The sequence below is a fragment of the Myotis myotis genome, unplaced genomic scaffold, assembly GCF_014108235.1.
Source record: "Myotis myotis isolate mMyoMyo1 unplaced genomic scaffold, mMyoMyo1.p scaffold_m19_p_11, whole genome shotgun sequence".
Lineage (NCBI taxonomy): Eukaryota > Metazoa > Chordata > Mammalia > Chiroptera > Vespertilionidae > Myotis > Myotis myotis.
In genome coordinates this window covers 35,829,745-35,849,162 of record NW_023416315.1, presented here as the reverse complement: position 1 = coordinate 35,849,162, position 19,418 = coordinate 35,829,745, and the positions used below count along the sequence as shown (strand labels likewise).

General features: G+C 46.3%; 1 protein-coding gene across 2 annotated transcripts in view; it reads right to left on the bottom strand.

Annotated features, from left to right (window-relative positions):
- The window catches only part of SLC25A13 (solute carrier family 25 member 13), a 169,466-nt gene extending 156,666 nt beyond the window's left edge, over window positions 1–12,800 (bottom strand). For both annotated transcript variants that reach the window (XM_036328099.1, XM_036328101.1), the window contains exon 1: window positions 12,609–12,800. In XM_036328099.1, the coding sequence (XP_036183992.1) occupies window positions 12,609–12,623 (15 nt within the window). In that variant the 5' untranslated portion in view covers window positions 12,624–12,800. The remainder of the gene's footprint in view (window positions 1–12,608) is intronic.
- Window positions 12,801–19,418: the final 6,618 nt, after the last annotated feature.

Here is a 19,418-nt window from a genome sequence, read left to right as displayed (position 1 = left end):
GATTAAATTGCATTCGGCATGCAACATGAATCCACACTGTGTAGCTGGTAAATTAAAGAGGGCAATGTGGCACAGTGGTCATGTGCTCGGACTCTGGAGCCAGGCTGCCTGTGTTCAAACCACAGCTCTGCCACGCAGAAGCGGTGTGACCTTGGGCAAGTCACTTCATCTCTCTGTGCAGGTGAGTTTCCCCGCTGTATAATGGAGACAATACAGCACGACATGTCATAGGACTGCTGTGAAGATTAAATTATTTCATACACAGAGTGCCTAGAACAGTGCCTGGCTTGTATGAGAGTTACAGAAGTGTAAGCGGCCACTCTTAAATTTCTCTGTCAAAAAAGGTTACACCTTCCTTTCTACCTGGTAGGTGATGATGAAGGTCAAATCATGAAACTTGGGTCTTCAGATTCTCTGTCTATTTTAATCCCTGTCAACTCTAAGTTCTTGAAAACACACCCAAGCTTATCATTTGGGGAAGCCCGGCACTTAGTATAGGAGCTGGCGGATGGTTGGTCCCAGTAACACACTTCAAAGCATTTTTTTAAAACTGTGAAGATCTATACCCATGAACACAATACTGCTACTAACATGACTACAAGAGCCAATCTTAGAAGCGTCTTTTGACAGTTCTGGACAGAATGGAGAGAGAAGTACAGGGGAAAGACCAAAGGCAAGACCAGCTCGGAAGCTATGGCAATGCTGTGGCTAAAAAGCAATGGCAACCTGAACATCGATGGAGAAGACAGGAAACGCCTCTCAGGGAAGAAGAGTTTGCCTAACCCATCTCTGCCCACATCCAAATTCTTGCAGGTGATGTCTCCCCTGGTTGCCCTCAACAGGTACTTGGGAAAACTATGCTGAAGGCTGACACTGAGGCACAACCAAGAAGACAAACTCAATTCTAGGTAAGCGGACTCTGCAATATCTTTGAGACGGGCAAGTTGAGATTGCCAACAAACAGCTGAAAATGCAAGGCTGGCGCGTGAGGAGTGAACGTGGAGCCATCACCTTCCAGGGGGAATAGGATCTTGGGCAGGGTCCTGGGGACACCAACATTTCAGAGAGAAGCAGAAGGACGAGAAGAAGGCTGCAAAGGAGAATAAAGGCAGAATATGAGAATTAGAGGCCCTCAGAGGGGACACCATGAAAGCTGATGTAGGGTGTTTAAGGAAGTGGCGGGACACAGGTCCCATGAGGTCAAAAATAGTAAGGATGAGCCAACAGCGTCAGGACTGGGATCACTGGTAACATTTAGGAGAGGATGTTGAACAAAAGAACAGGTATCAATTCCATTTCAGGAACTTTGAGTGTGGGCTGGCAGTCAAGAAATAGAGAAACGTACAATCCCTACAGAATAATCACACATTCCCTTAAGCAATAATCCAGAGATGTGTTCCAAAATAATACCCTGTCCCCAGTGTGGGATCCAATGAGTTCTAAAACCCCAAAATTTATACTGAATTTTGTCACTATGTATTTATTTCCGCAAAAAGTTAGACTGACAGACAACCAAGTCAAAAGGTGAGGTACCCTTAGTTTAGAAAGGGCAGATAGATACATGTAATGATACAATAATAAGAGTTCCAGTCAAAAGTCTTCAAACTTTATTGTGCATCCAATCCCCAGGGGATCTAGCTAAGAATGCAGGGTCCAATGCCACAGAATCTTCAACCTAAAGTTGAACCAGATCACCAATGGGTCCAGGCTGCTTGTCACTACTTGAGCCAATTAAGCAGAAACAGGATTGAATCATATATGAGCATTTACCCCAAAACCGCCGGCAGTTTAGGAGAGCAGCAGGTCACCCACAAAAATCTGCTCTACAGCCCCCGATAAACTGCTTATATTGGGTAGAAGGACATGGGAAAGTAGGAATTGCAGGCATGGGGAGGTAGGCAATGGGGACTGGAGTGGGACTCCATTGTTTGGGCAACCAGGTTGTTAATCTTTCCATATTAATAGACAGTTCTTGAATGAGAATGGATCACATTCCAAGGTTGATTTCCAGGTCCTGGGGGCATACAACTCCCAGCCAGGTTAGAATGTCCTTTCTTTAATCAGAACAAGGCAGTCAAGGTTAACAGAGCATGATTAGTATTTCTTATAATTATAGCTGATCCCCAATATTCTATGTTTGCCCCAAACAAAGTCAGTCAAAAGATGCTGCAATTCTAACAAGCTCCCAAGTAAAACCAGTGCTGCTGGTCCTGGGACCAAAACTTTCAACTCAAGGCTCCAGAAAGACCACTCAGAGACTTGGACTACTTAAGCGTTACGGTGAATATTTCATACATCACAATTAGGAAAAGTACGCCATGGTTGGTTCAGGTAGGTCAAATAGTTCCTATGTCCCCTAGTTTTCACTTAGGTACAAATGTCCCACCGTCTCCAACAGATATCTCTTGACATTCCTATAGCACAGTGGTTCTCAACCTTCCTAATGCCCCGACCCTTTAATACAATTCCTCATGTTGTGGTGACCCCCAATTTGATTGTTACAAATTGAACATAATTAAAGCATAGTGATTAATCACAAAAGCAATATGTAATTATATATTTTCCGATGGTCTTAGGCGACCCCTGTGAAAGGGTCGTTTGACCCCCAAAGGGGTCGCGAACCACAGGTTGAGAACCGCTGCTACAGCACTTCATAATTCCCAAAGTGGTTTTTTTTTTTAATATATTTTATTGATTTTTTACAGAGAGGAAGGGAGAGAGATAGAGAGTTAGAAACATCGATGAGAGAGAAACATCGATCAGCTGCCTCCTGCACACCGCCCAGTGGGGATATGCCTGCAACCAAGGTACATGCCCTTGACCGGAATCGAACCTGGGACCTTTCAGTCCGCAGGCCGACGCTCTATCCACTGAGCCAAACCGGTTATGGCCCAAAGTGTTTTTATATGTTATGTTTCCTCTTGCTTGTCACAGAGAGTCCCTGATTTCCCAAGGGCGAGACTAAGAAACCAGAGAAGTTAGACTTCCCTATGTTCTTAGCATCAGTAGAAGCAGTGGGCCTGTAACGCAGGCTCTGACATCTTCTCGTCCAGGGCTCTTTCAATAAACCAGAGCTACTGATTTAAAAAAATAAAAAGTTCTTAAAGCCTCTTCCCACATGAGCAAGCAGTTCTGAGCTGATGGAGCAGTCGGGGTCCTTTGCTAAGCTTAGCCCACAACTGAGGACAGTACCAGACACATGCAATCACATGTCTAACCTGAAGAAAACACTAAAGATGCATCAAAACAGGCTTATGATGGAGTTCTAAACACACTACCCCAAAATACAGCACCCTGGCATATTGAATAGCTTAAGCTGAAGAAATCTGGAAAAAAAAACACAAAAAAAAACATACACACACAAAAAAAACGGCAGAAACAGGAAGGGCACTGTGACCTCCTACCCAACCACCAATGCACCCTCCTTCTCTGAAACTGGTCATAAAAACCCCAGGTTAAGAGTGCCCTCCCCGTACCAGGAAGAGGGAAGACAGTCCTATCACCAGAGATGGGGAATTGGGGGCCAAGAAATCTGTACAAACAGACCTTGTTAAACTAACCCTTATCTGCCTGGTTACTTCTTCACCATTTACTAACCCTAACCTAACACCCTTTTTCCTGTCAATTCTTCACAAAAGTACTATTTCTTTGTCTAAAAGGAATAAAAGCTTCTTGCTCTGATCACTTCTTCTGGGGTCGTATTGCCCTGTGAAGGCGCTCATGTACTTCTAAAAATTCAATACAATTGATATGCTTTTTCTCCTGTTAATTTGTCTTTGTCAGTTTAATTTTCAGACCCAGCCAGAGACCCAGAGAGGGTTGAGGAAAACTTTTTCTTCCCCTACATTTACTTATATTTTCTACACTTACAATTTTCTTACAAATTGTACTGTAAATGTCTTATGCAGAAGATATTTTACCATAAAACTGTGTCTTTTGAGATATCCCACTCATATCAACAGTTTTCACGGATAACATGTGGAAGCTGTGACTACATGTGGAAATCAAGACAAAGCAACCAGCCTAATAACAGTCATTAAATAGAGTGGCTTATTTAGGTTGAATTGCTAAGACTTACAACGCTGCCCACTTTGCTATGCTGTCAGCACCTAAAGTCACAAGGAACCATCGGGCCTATTTTCAACCAGCAAATTTCCAAAAGAAATGGGGAGTATGAGTACTCTATCTTTTAAAGTTTTCCAATCAACAGACCAGACCACCAACCACTCTACAAAATAGCCACTGGGAATAATTCTGAGGGAACAGACCAAAGCCACCATTGGCTGGGTCAGTATGACCCAACCAGAAGTTCTGGTTAAATAAGCCATTAAGAGAGAGAGAGAGAGAGAGAGAGAGAGAGAGAGAGAGAGAGAGAGAGAGAGAGAGAGAGAGAGGTTTGCTCAGTTGTTAAATATTTTTCTAAGGGAATTACATCCCTGTGACAGGGTACATCCTTCTTACTCCCAAGCAAATCAATACATTTCTCTGTTCCAAGACCCCACCAGAGGCAGCCAAGCACACATGGCAGGAAGGAGAGGTGCTTATGCTGCAGGAGCACAGGAAGGGACCATGCTCACCAGTCCTCATCGACGGTGGAGAACAGCAAGAATGATACCATGTAAGAACTCAACAGAAGCGGAGGCTGGTCACACGACAAAAGGTCAAAGATGCAGGAGTCAGACTCCGCCAGCAATCTCAGGAAAGAACTCAATATCCAGAAAGACCTGCTCTCTGATTTTCTTACACTACACACTGACTTTCAACCCTTCCCGGCCCCCACTTCTGTATTTGCTGGCCAAGGCTTACAAAGCCGGGTGACCTAACTGGGGAGCAGGGACCACACGGAACTAGGTTCACCAGGGGAAAGGCTGCCAGACCAGGGCTGTGCTTGGCAATGTTTCCCTCCTCGGGCACCCACCCTGACCTACAATACCACCGAGGCTTTGCAGGAGACAAAAGGAGCTTTCAACCGCTTTGGTGGGAAAACCTATATTCTAGGATAATTACGAAAGTGTATAAACTCGATGTCTGAGCACCAAGGTGATACGGGGCAGAAGGACTGAAATTAAGTAGCCAAGAAAGAAGAGGACTTATAGGGACCCCCACACACCCTTCCTTTTAACGGACACACCAGGGATGTTCATTTATCCCACTGCGTTCACTCTTCCTTATCCCAAGAAGGAGCCATCAGAGGACCAACTGAAGCAAAGAGCACAAGAACAGCCTCGGGCAGTGGCCTTAGAAACACATTTGATTCACCTGGAGAGCTTTTAAAAAACTTTGAGGCTCAGGCCATGCCGAAGTCTAATGAAATCAGAACCTCTGGGTAAGACCCGGGCATCGACGTTTTTATACCTGTTCAGATGACTACAATGTGCTGAGAATCCTTGGCCTACAATAGTGCAAAATGCAAAGGGACTTCAAGGGAAACTGGACCAATTATAAATTTTTCTGAGACTCCATTTCTTCACCTGGTAAAAAGGACAGAATTGATAAAGGGAAGAGTGTTATATATCCCCCAAGGCTTATCCACCTCCATCTATTTAAGAAACCCTAAATCCAAACGTCAATGAAACCACAAACACGTACCATCATCATAGTAGCATAAAACCAACTCAAGCATTCCTTCCTGCCTACCACAAACAACTGGTCTGCTTTATGATGCTATTATTATACCACCAAATGCCTAGCATTTTTTTTACCATAAAGAAGAGAAAGACTTCAATCTGCAGAACATCCTTAATAAACTCAATCACATTTTATCCTCAATAACAAACCTCTGAAGAGGGTATTATTACAGGATGAGAAACATAAAATGGAGGTTAAATACTGGGTTAAAATTTTTTACAAAGGTATATGACAGTGATGACAGCTGCACAACTCTGTGACGATACGCAAAGCCATTAAATTGTACACTTTACATGGGTGAATTGTATGGTATATGAATTGTATGGTAAATGGCATATGACAATCCCTGCCCTGTGCAATGTGGTTTGAAAGCCATTTAACAAATATACGCTCAGTATATGAATGGAACATATGCTGAGCGCCAAAAAGCATTCTACAGATACAAATGACTGAACTGGCACCGTCAGGAAACATGCATGTTCCTAATTGATGGTGTGTGAATCCTCACATGCACCTTTGCAAATGGAACTCTTTTTAAGGCCTGGGAAGAGAAGGGTTAAGAACAGAGACTCTGAATACAGACTGGAAGGGTTCAAACGCAGGCTGTATAACTTACTCGCTGTACAACCTTGAGGAAATTACATAACCTCTCTGGACCTCAGTTTTCTCACTGGTAAAATGAGGACAAAAATAGAGAGCACCTACCTTTTGGTATTATGAACATTAATTGAGTGATTATTTGTAAAGCACTAGGGGAAATGCCTGGTACATAGTCGGCGCTATGTAAGTAGTCTTGAAATAAAAGTTTGGTATAACTAAGGTGCCTAATTCCCCCTCCTAGGCCATCTCTCCCTTCTCCCATATGCTCTACTCTGTACCACGCTAAACCATCAGATGGACAATATGGTAGACAGGGTAAAAGCACAGACTCAGGAACCACACTGGATGGATTTGAACCCCAGCTCCTTCCTTCCTGATTATCAGATCACCTCTTGGTATCCCAGTCTTCATCTGTAAACCTGGGATGATAGTATAAAACGCTGTTAAAGGCATTAAGGGAGTTATAATGAAAAGCTTTAAAATTAAATCTCCTATCTCATAAGCACTCAATAACTGTTAGCTGCTCTTCGATTTGTTTTATTACCCGCCATCCCCTAACTGTAGCATGTGCTCTCACCTCTCTGCCTTTCATTTGCTGTTTCCTATCACTGGGACATTCACTTCTTGCGAAATACCACCCTGAGACATTTCTTCCTCTCACCCCCACAGAAACGGGCTCCTTCCCTGATGCTCCCACAGCCCTTGTGATAGCACTAACTCTAAACGTAGGGCTCTTCCATGAGAGGACTTAATTTCTAATATGGTTGTGGTTTTCTTAAAGGCCCAAATAGAGTCCAATTGACTTTCATACCCTCATCTTAGTCCCATGTGGAATTTAGAAAGAACCCAATGAATACACAATTTTAAATGGATCAATGATGATAGCAACAAGTCATCCAAGAATGCAATATCAATACTAAATGTACTAGTCCTACAGACCAAATTTCCATTACAACAGGCATACTTCATTTTATTGCATTTCGCTTTATTGTGCTTTACAGATGTGCATTTTTTACAAAGGGAAGGCAAGACCCTCCATCAGCTAAAAGATTACGACTCGTGTTACTGTGGTGGTCTAGAACCAAAACCTCAGTATTTCCAAGTTATGCGTGTATTATCCATGCTTTCGTTTGTCCCCAAATTTCTTTCTTTTAGTTCTAGGCTAATGTCACCCAAATTATTGGTCCATGTCTAGTTTTACACCTGAACATCTCTCATGCCTGAACCCAAGTGAGCATTCTCTGTTAACAGTTTCCATCTAGTTTAATTTCATCATTCTGAATGTATAAACTCAACCAGCGACAAAGAGGAAATGTTCACTACAACCAAAATGGGGCAGAGGGAAAGAAGTTTAAAAAAAAAACAAAAAAACAACTCATTTTCATTGTAATACATACAGGGCAGTGTTTGGAAGTTTTTCAAAGAAATATTCAAAACAACCCAAACAGTTCAGGCACATCACTTATCATTTACCATCTAACAACCCAAGATTATTCCCACAAAAGTAGGCAGCAAGCAAATGGAAGCGCTTTCCAGTTCATCTCAAAACACCAGGAGTTTTAGATCAATGTTACTTCATGAAAAACAAACACCTCTTGCATCATTAAGTATTATTCTTCATGCAGAAATCAAAACAAAAAGCAAAGACTAAATTCTCAGCCTTCCTATTTAGTAAGAAGGCTATTGAATAATTCATTACATTTGACTAAATAAAAAACCAAGGAAACTAAGAATAAATGGTCAAGAGATCAGGACACTGCTAGTTGTGGCTCGGTGCATCCAGAAAATAACAAATCTGCTTGAAGAGTCAAACAAGTCACCATAGTGAGTGCTGGCATTCACCTACAATTGTTGAGTCCCAGATTCTTGGCCCAATTTCTTAGACCCTCCATGGAAGGGAGCTTCTCTCCTAGTTTTAAGAGGGAATGTCAACCCTAACCCGGATGAGATTGTTAACCCTATGGCTCTGTGTTCAACATGGCAACATGGAGTATCTGCACTTCAGCAAAAAGCAGAGGGTGGCCACTAACATGGGCTGCCCAGCACTGATTGTAGCTGACAGAATCACCCAAGGATTGTGCCCAAAGGCATCTAAGTAAGGGGCACGGTTGGATTGAAGTACTCCAGCACAGCTCATTTGGGGCATTTTAAGACTACATGTACTGCACTGCCTGTGAGGTACAATGATGGACATTGTAAGAAATGGCCTTATGGAGCCCGCATACATATATTTGTGGTCAGTAGGTAGTTTGCAGTGCAGTTTGCTCACAGCATGTGAAAGGATGTGAGGAAAGACTGCCCTCAGATAGCAATACAAGGAGGCCTCTCTCCCAAGTAGCTGACCTCACAGATCGTTTTCTCTTTGCCTTGGCTGCTAGAAAATTCAGTCATCTCTACTAAGTAAATCCATATTTTCCGTGAACCTTAGCCCTGACTTCATCTTACTTTCCCCTTTATGCTGTTTTCTCATCTACTCTGACTTGATTTTGATGTCTTGTTGGATTGTAAATATCCTATCTAATAAAAGAGAAACATGGTAATTAGTGTACGTCTGCTACCCTTCCCATTGGTTAATCAGCAAGATATGCAAATTAACTGCCAGCCAAGATGGCGGCCAGCAGCCAGGCAGCTTGAAGTTAACATGAGGCTTGCTTACTTTAGTGACGGAGGACTCCAACGTTCCCCGCCTGCCTTGCCGGCCTCTGAGCTTGCAGTTTGAAACATTGCTACAAATATAGAAGCTAAACAAAACCCCAGAAACCTGCTTTCAGCCAGCCGGGATCTCAGAGCTGGAGTTGATACAGTCTTTCGATTGTAGAACCCAAACAAACCAGATACCTGCTTTCAGCAGCAGAGGCCTCAGAGCTGGAGCCAGAGCTAAAGCTGGCCCAGAATAAAAAAGAAAAAGAAAAAAAGGAGCAGTTGGGAGCTTCAGTCACTCGCCAGCCTGAAAACAGCCCTCAGCCCCTCACCCAGACTGGCCAGGCAACCCAGTGGGGACCCCCACCCTGAAGGGTGTGTGACCAGCTGCAAACAGCCATCATCCCCTCACCCAGGCTGGCCAGGCACCCCAGTGGGGACCCCCACCCTGATCCAGGACAACCTTCAGGGCAAACCAGCTGGCCCCCACCCATGCACCAGGCCTCTATCCTATATAGTAAAAGGGTAATATGCCTCCCAGCACCGGGATCAGCGGAGCTAAGAGGCCTCCCGGCACCAGGATCAGTGTGACAGGGGGCAGCGCCCAAACCCCCTGATCGCCCTGCGACTCTGTGTGTGACAGGGAACGGAGCCACAACCTCCCTATCTGCCCTGCTCTGTTCGTGACAGGGGAAGGCGCCCCAACCCCCGATCAGCCCTGCTCTGTGCCTGATAGGGGGGAGCTCCCCAACCCCCTGATCGCCCTGCTCTGTGTGTGACAGGGTGCGGCGCCCCAACCCCCCCAACCCCCCCGCCATGGGCCCTGCTCTGTGTGTGACGGGGTAGAGCCATAACCTCCCCATCGGCCCTGCCCTGAGTGTGAGAGTGGTGGCGCCCCACCCCCCTGATCAGCCCTGCTCTGTGGGTGATAGAGGGCGGCGCCCCAAACCCCCCTCCATGGGCCCTGCTCTGTGTGTGATGGGGTAGAGCCACAACCTCCCCATCGGCCCTGCCCTGAGTGTGACAGTGGCGGCGCCCCAACCCCCTGATCGGCCCTGCTCTGTGGGTGATAGAGGGCGGCGCCCCAACCCCCTGATCCACCCTGCTCTGTGCGTGACAGGGGGGAGCTCCCCAACCCCCTGATGGGCCCTGCTCTGTGCATGACAGGGGGCAGCGCCCCAACCCCCTGATTGGCCCTGCTCTGTGCATGACAGGGGGTGGCGCCGCAACCTCCCCATCGACCCTGCCTTGAGTGTGACAGGGGGCGGTGCCCCAACCCCCCAATCGGCCCTACCCTGAGCGTGACTGAGGGTGGCATCGCAACCTCCCGATCGCCCTGCTCTGTGCATGACGGGGGCGGTGCCCCAACTCCCCAATCGGCCCTGCTCTGAGCCCGACCAGGGGCTGCACCTAGGGATTGGGCCTGCCCTCTGCCACCCGGGAGCAGGCCTAAGCCAGCAGGTCGTTATCTCCCGAGGGGGTCCCAGACTGCGAGAGGGCACAGGCCGGGCTGAGGGGCCCCCCTCCCCCCCGAGTGCACAAATTTTTGTGCACCGGGCCTCTAGTCTATATATATAAAAGCCTAAGCGACTGAACGACCAAACTGGTCAACTGATTGCTATGACGTGCCCGGACCACCAGGGGGCAAACGCTCAATGCAGGAGCTGTCCCCTGGTGGTCAGCGTGCTCCAACAGCTAACCTCCTGTGGCCAGCCAACCTCCCCCAGTCCCTCCCCCAACCACCCCCTCCTCCCCCCCCCGATCGACTCCAATTGGCCAACCTCCTGCAGTCCCTCCCCCCCAAATGGCCAACCTCCTCTCCTCCGCCAGTTGTGCCCCCTTCAATCGGCCCCAATTGCCAGCCAGGCCAAGGGACCCCCCCACCTGTGCACGAATTCGTGCACTGGGCCTCTAGTATGTATATATGACATGAGCCATTAGATATCCTGAAAAGAGGCAAGTTTAAATGAATAAAGAAATAAAACACAAGTTCCCAAAGAGTAAAAATGAAATGTTTCATCTTCCCTGACTCTCACTACTTGGCTAAAATTCAACTGTACTTATTGATATGATGTGACAGTTTAATAAAAGTACTACCCCAAAGTTAAACCTGCTTCCACGGCACTGTTTTACTTCATACTAATCAGTCTTATCTTATACTCCAATTATATGCATATTCCTCAATTTAAGTTCCTCAATTATTTTATCTCCAAATTAAGTGAAATGATTTAATTCATTTGCATATGTAAAAAATGACAGTACAGTATGGGTATCTACTCCCACCCACTCTCCTGGAAGAACTCACCTAGAGGAAACTAATTTATACCAAGCCTTGTACTCTGATTGCATGCAAATTTAATGCAAAGAAACAGTCAAGGTTTGAAAGGGTTAACCACAGCTTCCAAAAATGAATCCCAGTAATCCTCAGAGAGTCTACCTAAAACAGTTATATATACCCACGTGCTCACACACAATACACAGCATACTCCTGAATATGGAACTCGGAGTAATTACTGAAAAGGGAAAGGCCACTTAGGCCCCAGAGTCTAGGAGTATGAAGAAGCATGCAGATTTGGGGAGCCTGGAGAAACTTAAGTCATTGAACAGCATTTAAATATATTTGTCTGCTTACAATTTCCATTGCAAATGTGATTAGTTTGCTTGAATAAATAGGAATATGATGTGTTGGCCATGTTTTCCTCTTGAGGGTTATCACGAAGTTTTGATTAAGGACAAATGTTTGAAATGTTGGGTATATTTAAGTTCACTGCACTTAAAATGAGCTAAGAAGTTGTATAGGCTTGATTAAAGGGCTGCCTTCCTGAACTTAAAAATTAAAAGCAATAAATTCCAATGATTCAAGTGATTGGGACTAAATATGGTATTCTGCCAGAGAAGTTGAAATGGAGTCCAAAGAGACTGAAATGGTGTCCAGGTTTCAAGAAAAAGGAAAGGTCAAGCTGTCCGAGCTGCCTTTCCTCTGGGTGAGTGAATGATTCACATTCCGCAGAATTCCTTTTAAGTAGAACTTCACAGGGCTTACAGGCTCCCCGGACAATCTGTTCTGTCATTTCTAAAAAGAAGCCTCTCAAACGCTCGGAGGCCGGCATGTAAGTGTTGTCAGATGGGGAGTGGGGAGAAGGATGAGAAAGGTTGGGGCAAGGAGTGGGGGGTGGGGGTCCTCTGGAGTTGGTCCGCAGGCTCCCTCAGGCCAACCCTCCCTAGCCATCTCCAAAACGGAAGTCAAGGTGACTTCCCCGCCCGCGGGAGGGCGGAGCCTTGAAACCTAAAAGGATCAGGCTTCAGCCCGCGCTCCGTCCCGGGAAGAAGAAGCCCAGGACAACCACCACCGGGACCTGGGGCAGGAGAGAGCTGGGTGGCCCAAAGGAGCTGCGGAGCCCAGGCCCTCCCCCGCCCGGGCGCACCGACTTCGCCTCGCCGGCCTCAGCTGAGCCCGCCCGGCGCCTATCAGGCACCGGCTCCGCTCCCGGAGCCAGTGGGAGGGTCCCCTGCAAAGTTTCTGCGGCAAGATCCGGCCTCGGAGCGCGCTCGGGCCGCCGGTGCCGCCCGGGAGTGGCGGTCCCCTCCCTCCGTCCGCCGCTGCAAGGTGGACCAGCTGCCCTGCGCTCCTTCCCCTGTGCGTCCCCATTGCATCCACCCGGCACGTGCACGCCCGGCCTGTCGCGCCCCCGGGCCCGATCCGACCCGCGCGCTCCCCAGGGCAACCGGCCGACGCTTACCTTGGCGGCCGCCATGCTTCGCCCCACGTGCGGGCTGCTGCGGGACCCTCTCACCGGCGCGCTCGCACTGCGGACCCGGGCAGCTCACTTCCCGTCCGGGAGGCGGTGGAGGCGGCGATAGGGCCCGGCGGCGTGCGCGCCCGGCCTGCCTCCCCACGCCCTCCCGCCCGCGCGGGTCCTGCGGGCGCCGCCAGCCCATTGGCTGGGCCGTCCCGGGCCGCCGCGGCGCGCGTGATCCGGTGGCCTCTGCCCTGCGGCCGGGGCGGGCCAGGGTCCACGGGCGGTGGACTGCATGCGGGCACGTGACCCCGGCTCATTTCCAAGGCGAGGGCCCTGGGCCGGTGGCGGGGTGCCAGCCCCTCTCCTTTGGTCAGGTGGCCTCAAGACGGCTGCCACTGGTACCGGCCAGGAAGGCACACCGCCTGGGGACGTTGAGAACTGCACTGGGTCACATGTGTGTAGCCAGCTTTTCCTGGTCAGTTTCCTTCCAAGGGGACTCGATTCTGCACTGTCAGATAATGGACCCCAAAGCATTGGCCAGTCGAAGGGAAGATAGCAAAGTGATTTTGCTGGCAAGCCTACTTTCAGTCAAAACTGGTAAACTCTATGTGCTAAACAAATATATATAATATATTTATATTTGTAGGGCTAGTGTATTTCAGTCCTGCAGCTTAGGACTGGGAAAAACAAAAAAACATGCCCTACTAAAACAAATAAGTCAAAACTTTAATGAAAAATTAAATGTATAATCTCCAGCGGTCTTATTCCTCTTCATCAGAATTTCATTCATTTGTCTCGCCATCAGAATTTATAGTTAAGGTACTGGTGGCTTTAAATGTTTTGTGGATTATGGATGTAACCTATCAGTGAAAGTGTTTTTATAACTAATCATTTTAGTTAATCAACACACTGAATGAGTGCCTACTATGCAGGCACTCTGTGTGCTACCTGCTGGGAAACCAGCAAGACTTGAGATGGCCCGAGCCCTTAAATAACTTAGGGGTGAGTGGGAAGGCAGACACATACATTGTTAACTTGGATATAATCTGTTAAGGCCGTGATTTTCAACCTTTATCATCTCATGGCACACATGCACTAATTACTAAAATTCTGCGGCACACCAAAAAATATATTTTTTGCTGATTTTACAAAAATGTAGGTAGAATTTTGATTCATTCACACTCGACAGCTGTTGTGTTGTGTCATTATTTTATTTGACAATCTACTGGAAAAGAAGTCAGCGCCCCTGACTAAATAGTCAGGTATTGAATGTTTTAAATATTCTTGTTGCTCACTGGTTGAAAATTGCCGTTAAGGCAATACCTTGTTGTTCCCATGGCGCTATGGGAACATTGAGGATGGGGGAAAGCCTCTTAGAGGAGAGGCTGCCAAAGCTAAATGCAGTAAAAGGACTGTATTTCTGTTCAATGAGGTGGAAGGGAAGGGTTTTCCAGCCAGAGAAAATGAAGTGAAGAGACTGGAGGCCTAGAAATTGAGGGGGAGCCACAGCAGCTTATGAAAATGATTCATCATGAAAGGTAACTTGAGCTGTGGGACTGGTAGAAGGAGTCTGGACAGGCAGGTAGGGACCATGTCATGGAGAGTGTTGGGTGCCAGGCCAAGTGGAAGGGCGTGCACCTTAACTGAAGGGATTTTGGGAAGAAGGTAGGGTGGCCAAGTTTATCAGATATATGGATCGCTCTTGCTAGCTGTAGGGAGGATGAGGCAAGATAGAACTATTGGAATGCCCAGACAAGACGGGCCGCAACCTGAAACTAGAGATGGGAGAGGGCTACTCGAGGTAAAATTAGTCAGCCTGATGACTGATTGTATGTGGGGGTGGGAGAGAGAAAGGAGTCATATTGGCCCCCACATGGGTCCCTGGTGTGGATGTTGAACAGACACCAGGGATAAGTTTTGTTTTGTTTTGTACAGAGGGGAAGGGAGAGAGAGAGAGAAATAGCAATGATGAGAGAGAATCATTGATGGGCTGCCTCCTGCACATCCCACACTGGGGATCGAGGCACAACCCGGTCATCCTCCATGACCGGAAATTGGACCGTGACCTCCTGGTTTGTAGGCCCATGCTCAACCACTGAGCCATGCCATCCAGGCCAGAGATCAGTTTTGAAGTGTGTGTGTCTGTAAGGAGAGTGTGTGTGCAATATACGAATTATGTTGTACCGGTAAAAGCCAAAGAAAGCATTTCAAAAAGGAACAATTGACTAACACACTCAAGAGATCTAACAAAGCCCAGAAAGACTTGAACATGTTAGTAGACAGAGGGAAAACACCAACAAAGAGTGAAAGGGTAAACACGAAAGCAAAACCAGGAGAACTAATAGAGAAAAGGATATCAGAGACAAGCCTAAAGCTTATGTGAAGGGCTGGCCCTAGCTGCTCTATAGGGGTTTAGAAGATGCAGAGAAAATACAACCTCATGTAACCAAGATCATATCATATACTGCATATTTATTTTAAGTCTTCACTGAAGCTCTCCTTTTATAATATAAATGAACTTTTAAAAAATGTAAATATGGCAAAGTACACATAATATAAAATCGATCTAACCAGTTTTAAGTGTACAGTTCAGTGGTGTGGAGCACATTTTCATTGTTGTGCAACCCATCTCCAGCATTCTTTTCCTCTTGCAAAACTAAAACTCTATTCCTATTAAACAACCACGCCCATTCTTCCTTCTCCCTAGCCCCTGGCAACCACCATTTTACTTTCTGTCACTGTAAATTTGACTCCTCTAGGAACCCCATAAAAGTAGAATAATATACTACTTGTCTTTTTGTAACTGGCTTATTTCATTTAGCATAATGTTTTCAAGGTTCATCCCTGTTGTAGCATGTGTCAGAATTTTAAGTCTCTTTAAGACTGAATAATATTCCCTTTCCTTTTAAAGGAGAAAAAAAAATGAATCTGTTAGATTCTTTTCTTAAAAAATTGGAAAATTCAGGAAGTCAGAGTAATGACAAAAAAATCACTCCTAATCTTCAAATCTTGATGTATTTATGTGTGTAAGTAGAGAGTCACATTTTTTAAATTTAAATACAAGGAATCATACCCTGTTTATACATTTTGTATGACTGCTCTAACAAAGCCACTCCATATTTGATGATTTACAACCAGAATTTATTCTCTGACAATTCCAGAGATCAGAATTCCAAAACGAGCCTTACGGGGCTAAAATCAAGGTGTTAGCAAGGCCATGTTCTTTCCAAAAGAGTTAGGCAAGAATCTGCCTTTTTGCTTTTTCCAGGGGCTCATGGCCCCTTCCTGCATCTTCACAGCCAGGATACATAGCATCTTCTATCTGCCCCTGCATCCCTAACATGACTTCTGTCTGTGATTTCCCTGTGCCTCCCTCTTGTAAGGACACTTGAGATGGCATTTAGGGTCCACCCAGATAACCCAGGATAATTCCTACACCTCCAGATCCCTAACTTAATCCTACCTTCGGAGACTCTCCCATATAAGGTAACATGCATAGGCTCTAGGGATTAGGCTGTGAGCAGCTTTGGGAAGGCCGTGAGTCCATCTACCAAACCTACCACACTATGGATGCAAGGGTGCACACAGATGGGTAAAAAGTGTATTTCAACTTACATTTGGAGTCAGACTCAGTTAATTCAGCTCCCTCTTTTATTCTAGAATTGCCACAAACATAAAATTTTCAAAAAATTAAATTGTCCCGAGCCCTGAAACAGGAAAGGTGTTCCTGGACTTCCACGGGACCTGTAAACAATAGAGTGATGTGAGACATCATCGGAGAGAATAAAATAGATGTTGGCTGGGCGCCTGCCACTTTGTCTTGTCCTGACAGGTTAGATTCCCTCCTGGTAAGTAACTTGTTCCTCCTGTCTGCCCCCAGAGCACCCTCTTCCCTACCATTTCAAAGGAGCCGGCACTGAATTTAGACCGAAGAGGTCCTGTTTGGGTTGAGTTGTGTTCCCCCAAAGTCCTAATCCCATGACTTCAGTATGTGACTTATTTGGAAATTGGAGATGTAATTAGTTAAAACGAGGTCACACCAGAGTAGGGTGGGCTCTTAACCCGCTATGACTGGTGTCCTTAGAAGAAGACAGGGGGGACATACTGGGAGAGAAGAAAAAGGCGGAGATTAGAGCGACACGGCTACAAGTCAAGGAACACCGAGGGCCCAGAGCCACCACCAGAAGCTGGGAAGAGGCAAGGAAGACTTCTACACAGAGTCTCAGAGGGAGCACAGCCCTGCTGACAACCTGATTTGGGGCGTCTAGCCTCCTGAACTGTGGGAGAATACGTTTCTGTTGTTTAAAGCCACCCAGTGTGCAGTCTCTTTTATGTCAGGCTGAGGAATCCAATACAGGCCCCAAAGCCACCCATGTGTGGTAGTGCCAGATGGCAGCCTGGCCTGGTGGGAGAGCAGCTAATACAAACCAGGGGGATAGCTCACGGGCTAACGGGCACACAGCCTGCACGTGGGCACAAGTCCTGGGAGGTCAGAAGAGTGGGCAGCGTGTACTGCTTTGAACGTCCACCTTCCTCACCACAGCCATGCCTCATAGATGTCCTTGGCCACGCTTTTAAACAATCCGGTTTCCTTAAGGCCCATGAAAAACAAGCAAGCAAGTAAAGGCTCTGCTACCGCCATCAGTAGGCCCCCAGATAGATGGCTGGAGAAGGTAGCCAGCAAGAATGGTTGCAAAGAACGTCATCTCTAGGAAACTTCAAGCAGGTAAGTACAGAATGCAAGAATGACCCTTTGTGTGGATTGCACTGTGCAAAGGTGATGCCAGGGCTGGTAAAGGACATGTGTGACAGAGCACAAGGGGCACCATGAGATAAGTAAATGACAACCTCCCAAGTTCTGACCTTGCAGCTGAAACAGCAACTCAAGGACACAGAGAGCCCTTCTGTGCAGTCATTTTTTATTTTATGATTATATTATTTTTTGGGATCCTGCCAAGTATAGATCAAGCATGATAAACCTTCTCTGAGAGGGAGCTACAGGTAGGGCAGAAATGAATATGACCTAGCGTCTTAGTGGATCCGAAAGAGAAAGCTATGTCAACATTCGTAGAGTGAAAAGGGAAGGAAGGGGAGGGGGAGAGTGAGCCAGGACAAGGAAACATGAGACGCCTTGAGATACAGTCTGACTGAAAACACATCCCCGGAGCTTTGAGATCTGATACTCTGAGAGCGAGGCCTTGAACAGCTCATTTTTGAGAGCAGAACAGGCACGTGAACACTACCCTCACCCTCTGCAGAACACAGTGGAGCCTCAGTTTCACCAAATATAAAATGTGAGCAAAGTGCAAGTGGGGTCATAATAGCAACTAACAGGGGGGAAAGAATCAACATTATTAACCTTACAATATAATTCATCATAGAATCCTAGTCAATAGCCACATACCCCAATTCAGTGATAAATGATTAAATTCACAAACACTGGAATTATATAGAACTTGTCAGGAGGCAAAGAAAAGCCTCTAAAATCTGATACAGCCACTGCAGTTTGGGGGATAAATACACATTTCCGATTTCAATTCAAGTCCCCAGCCTACCATGTTTCCTAGAGAAAGTATCTTAAATTGGAATTGGGGTGATAGATGGCACATAGTACCCTAAAAAGCTCTAGGCTGAAGGAGTTATGTGGTTGCTGTGTACTCTGAGAGCTGAAAGGACTCGGGTAAGATTGGGCAGGTAGCTGATGCTGACCAGTATTCCTGAGGTTATATGCACTCGTTGTACTTCCACAGTGTCTGACTATTGCTGCCTCTGCCAACTTAGCCTCATATCCTAGTATTAAACACCCTTCCTGCCCTACATTGTAAGGACTAGACACTGGGTACAGAAGCAAATGTGAAGAAGACATAATCCTGTCCCTCAGAGAATCACAGGTCTGTCATTCAGGTCTTCATTGAATGTCACCATATCAGAGAAGTCTCCTGCCCTCGCGCCATTCACCCACCCCTTCATGATTTTATCCTACCCTCATCATCATTGCCTGGCATACATTAGTGTATTTGTCACCTGCCCCCCATTAGAATAGAAGGGATTGCATCTCTGTTGGCCCATTGTCTATCCCAGTGCCTGCAGCATTGCGAGGTACTCAATAAAAATGTGTTCAATGTATGCACTGAAAACATGAACTCCTAAGCTTAGGACACCAAGGTCCATAAGGACTGAGGAGGGTTATCCCACAGGGGCCAAGGGGTAGAAGTTTAAAGCCATTGTGATTATTTGGTTTCACTCACAATGTTCAGGTATATTCTGAATTTTCTACATGAAGGTATTAGACCAGAGCAGTTTTCTTCCCCAATGCCTTATTCCAGCCACCAGTTCCTGAGAAAAATATCTCTGATTTCTTCTGCAACACTGACAAGAAAAGTGGATGAATAAGAAATAGCAGGAGATTTGGGAGAGCTTCTAATGTTATGAGTACAACAGATGCGCAAACCTTGCTGAAGCAAGTCCATTATACACAGGCTGGGAACCCTTGTGTATTAGTTTTCTATTGCTGCTGTAACAAACTCAGTGTTTTAAACAATATAAAGTTAGTATCTTATAATTTTATAGTTCAGAAATCTGAAATGGGTAAAATCACGGCATTAGCAGGGCTGTGTTGCTTTCTGGAGGCTCGTGGAGAGAATCTATTTCCTTGCTCAATTCAGCTTTGAGAAGCCACCACATTCCTTGGCTCATGGCCCTCCTACTCCATCTTCAAAGCCAGCAACAATGGGTCCAATTGTTCTCATATCGCAAGGCTCTGATCTCCTCTTCTGCCTTACTCTTTCACATTTAGGGACCCTTGTGACT